Here is a 3,899-nt window from a genome sequence, read left to right on the forward strand (position 1 = left end):
TTATTATTGTCAACAATTCCCCCATTTTACGTTTTACGTTTCAAAAGGATTTAAATAATTACCGATCTCTGTGGACACGACCCTGCTCAATCACTATACACAATTTATTTAGAGTAGGAATTTATTTTTGTTGGCTTCGACAACCATCAAATTTTGGCGCCGTTGCCGGGGATTGGTGTCATTTATTTAATCCTTTTTACGTTTTACTTGGTGTATGGTTCGTTCTTCTCGTACAGGTACACTTTCGTTTGATTCTGAAATTGAGAAGACAGCTCGCCAGCTGAGACAGCAGACAAAGCAAGCTAAGCAACGATCCTCGTCGCCTTTGCTTTCTGAAACAGATACGGTGCCTGATTTAGTTGAATCATCTAGCGATTCAGAAGAACAAGTGATGGATAGAGCTGCACCTGTAGAAAGAACTCTTAGAGAGTTAGCTGAACCAGACTTGAATCAACAACCACTCTGCATTCAATATGTAGACTTGGAGGTAAATTTTGAATTAAAGTCTGGTCTTATTCATTTATTACCCAAGTTTCATGGTTTTGCAGGTGAAGATCCTCATAAACATCTTAAGGAGTTTCATGTTGTGTGTTCAAGTATGAGACCACAAGGCGTGACTGAAGAGCAGATTAAGCTGCATGCTTTTCCGTTCTTTGTAGATGGGCTAGCTAAAGATTGGTTGTACTACTTGCCTCATGGATCGATTACAACGTGGAATGGTTTGAAGAAGCAGTTCCTCGAGAAGTACTTTCCTGCTTCAAGAGCTGCCAACATTAGAAAAGATATTTGTGGGATCAGACAACTTTCTGGGGAGACTTTGTATGAGTATTGGGAGCGATTCAAACAATTGTGTGCCAGTTGTCCTCAGCATCAGATTTCTGATCAACTTCTTATTCAATATTTTTACGAAGGACTATCATTGATGGATAGGAGTATGATAGATGCTGCTAGTGGAGGTGTGTTGGTGAACAAGACTCCTACTCAAGCAAGGGAGTTGATATCAAATATGGCTGCCAATGCACAACAATTTGGCAGCAGACAAGATGCCACCTTAAGGAATGTGAATGAGGTAAATATTTCTTCTGTTGAACAACGTTTAGATAAACTCACTTCTCTTGTGGAAAAGTTTGTTGTAGGTAATGTGCAACAGGTGAAGACTTGTGGTATTTGTTACAATATGGGTCATTCAACTGATATGTGTCCTACACTTCAAGAAGAACCCATTGAACAAGCTAATGCAGTTGGAGGATTTCCAGGCATGCCTCAGAGGAGGTATGATCCTTATGCACAAACATACAATCCGGGATGGAAGGATCATCCCAACTTCAGCTATGGAGTTAGGCCGTCAGGATTCCCACAACAGTATCCACCAAGACAACCAACACCTCCACAGTCAAACTCTAAGTCAGGTATATCTCTTGAAGAAATTGTTAAATCACTTGCAACTAAAACTCAACAATTTCAGCAGGCAACTACAGTAAGCATTCAGAACTTGGAGAACCAAATGAGTCAATTGGCGACTACAGTGAGCCGTCTGGAGTCTCAAGTATTAGGGAGATTGCCTTCACAATCTGAGGTGAATCCAAAGCAAAACGTTAGTGCTGTCATCGTTAGAAGTGGGACGGAGTTGCAAGAGCCTAGTAAGAAAGTGACAAAGCATGTAGAGGATGAGCTTGAGAAGAATGAATTGATGCCTAAATCTCAAGATGCACAACCCACCAGAGCGAAACCCCTACCTATTGTGATACCTCCTCCTTTTCCAAGCCGATTTGCAAAATCCAAGAAGGAGGAACAAGAGAAAGACATCCTTGAGACATTTCGCAAGGTTGAGGTAAATATTCCTTTATTAGATGCTATAAAACAAATACCTCGATATGCTAAAGTCCTTAAGGAACTGTGCACCTCCAAAAGAAAATTAAGAGGAGATGAAAAAGTTCACATGGGGGAGAATGTTTCAGCAGTTCTTCAAAAGAAACTACCTCCTAAGTGCAAGGATCCAGGTATGTTTACTATCCCTTGTAAAATTGGTAGTGTTAGAGTTGAAAAGGCTTTGTTAGATCTAGGAGCTTCTATTAATGTCATGCCTCGTTCCATTTATTCATCTTTGAATATTGGTCCATTAAAAGAAACTGGTGTGATAATTCAACTAGCTGATAGGTCTAATGCATATCCTGATGGGGTATTAGAAGATGTCTTAGTACAAGTTAATGAGTTGGTTTTTCCTGCTGATTTTTATGTACTTGATATGGAAGATGATAACTCCTCTAATTCTATCCCAATTTTGCTAGGAAGACCTTTTCTTAAGACTGCTAGGACTAAAATGGATATACATAAAGGGACTCTCACTATGGAGTTTGATGGAGAGGTTATAGAATTCAATATGAATGATGCCATGAAATATCCTAGTGAGGAACATTCGGTATTTTCTGTGGATGTTATTAACCCTATAGCGCAGGAAATTTTTTACAAGGAAAAGACGAAGACATTTCATGATAGAATGATTTTGAGAAAGGAGTTCTCTGTTGGTCAAAAAGTTCTTCTTTTTCATTCTAAACTTAAACTTTTTCCGGGTAAATTACGTTCTTGTTGGGTTGGACCTTTTATTGTTACTAATGTTTTTCCTTATGGTGCAGTTGAGATTCGGAGCCCGACCTCTGACAAAGTTTTTAAGGTTAATGGTCATCGCTTAAAACCTTTTTATGAAGGTTTTTCGGTGAATATTGTGGAGGATGTGGCTCTCGAGAGTCCCAATTATGGAGATTGATGCATAAATGTGTCTAGCCAAAGACATAAAACAAAGGCGCTTTTTTGGGAGGCAACCCAAATGATTTGTTTGTTTTGGTTTTTGTTATATCTTCTTTTAATTTTGATTCAAAAAAAAAAAGAAAAAAAAAGAAAAATTTTGCTTATTTTGGTCAGAAGAAAATTTTTGATAAGGCGTGCCCACGTCTTAGCTAATAAGTACTTCTGTAATTTTTAAAGTAACATAGTTTTAAGGCGTGCCCACGTACTTAATAGAAAAGTACTTCTGAAATTTAATGTGTTTGCTTATTTTGGTCAGAAGAAAATTTTTGATAAGGCGTGCCCATGTACTTATTAGAAAAGTACTTCTGAAATTTTTAGTGTCTCAAAGTGATTCATCACTAAAAAAAAAAAAAAACAAAACAAAAAAAAAGAGTTTTTTTTCCTTATTTTCTTTTCTTATATATATATTTTTTATTTATTTATAAAAAAACGAAAAAAAAGAAGTTTTTTTTCCTTCTTTTCTTTCTTATATATATATATATATATTTTTTTCTTTATTTATTTAAAAAAAAACACAAAAATCACAAATCACTGTTCACAAATCCCTAATTCAAAAAAAATTCACTGTTGATTATCGTTTTCCCGCAGCAACCCTCAGCTCCAGCGCACAGAACCAACAGCAGCCGCATCAGTCCCACCTGCAACGCAACCAGCCCGGGCGCAGAAAGCTCCAACCATCACCATCGCGCAGCGCATCATTCTCGCGCGCGCAACGCAGCCGAGCAGTAGCAGACGAGCATGCCCCGCAACGCAGATCCTCAGCTCCAGCTCGCGCGCGGAGCGCAAATCAATCCAGTCGTCACCATCGCGCAGCGCATCAGTCCCGCGCGTGCAACGCAACCAGTAGCACCAGCATCCCGCGTCCAACAAGCAGCAACCCGCGTCCAACAAGCAGCAACCCGCGCACGCAGATCCAGCCTTCGCCCAGCAGCGCGCAAAACCAGCGTCAGCCCAGCTCTCGCGCGCAACAAAACCCACGCAACGCGCAGATCCAGCAGCCCCAGCGCGCGCGCGTAACACAATCAGCTCCATCCCGCGTCCATCAAGCAAGCTCCAGCCGAGCAGCAATCGCAACGCAACCATAGACGTTATGC

General features: G+C 40.2%; 1 protein-coding gene and 1 non-coding gene across 2 annotated transcripts; one reads left to right on the forward strand and one right to left on the reverse strand.

The window, feature by feature from the left end:
- Positions 1 to 466: 466 nt before the first annotated feature.
- On the forward strand, positions 467 to 2,637 carry LOC112101497 (the record flags this gene model as incomplete). The annotated part of the gene is made up of 3 exons (XM_024192169.1): positions 467 to 1,069; positions 1,151 to 2,514; positions 2,634 to 2,637. Coding segments are annotated over 3 exons (1,971 nt in total), but the record flags the coding sequence as incomplete, so codon positions are not given.
- LOC112101498 lies at positions 770 to 876 on the reverse strand. The gene has a single exon (XR_002907545.1). It is a non-coding gene; the product is annotated as a small nucleolar RNA R71 (small nucleolar RNA).
- Positions 2,638 to 3,899: the final 1,262 nt, after the last annotated feature.

Source organism: Citrus clementina, unplaced genomic scaffold, assembly GCF_000493195.1.
Source record: "Citrus clementina cultivar Clemenules unplaced genomic scaffold, Citrus_clementina_v1.0 scaffold_137, whole genome shotgun sequence".
Classification (NCBI taxonomy): Eukaryota; Viridiplantae; Streptophyta; class Magnoliopsida; order Sapindales; family Rutaceae; genus Citrus; species Citrus x clementina.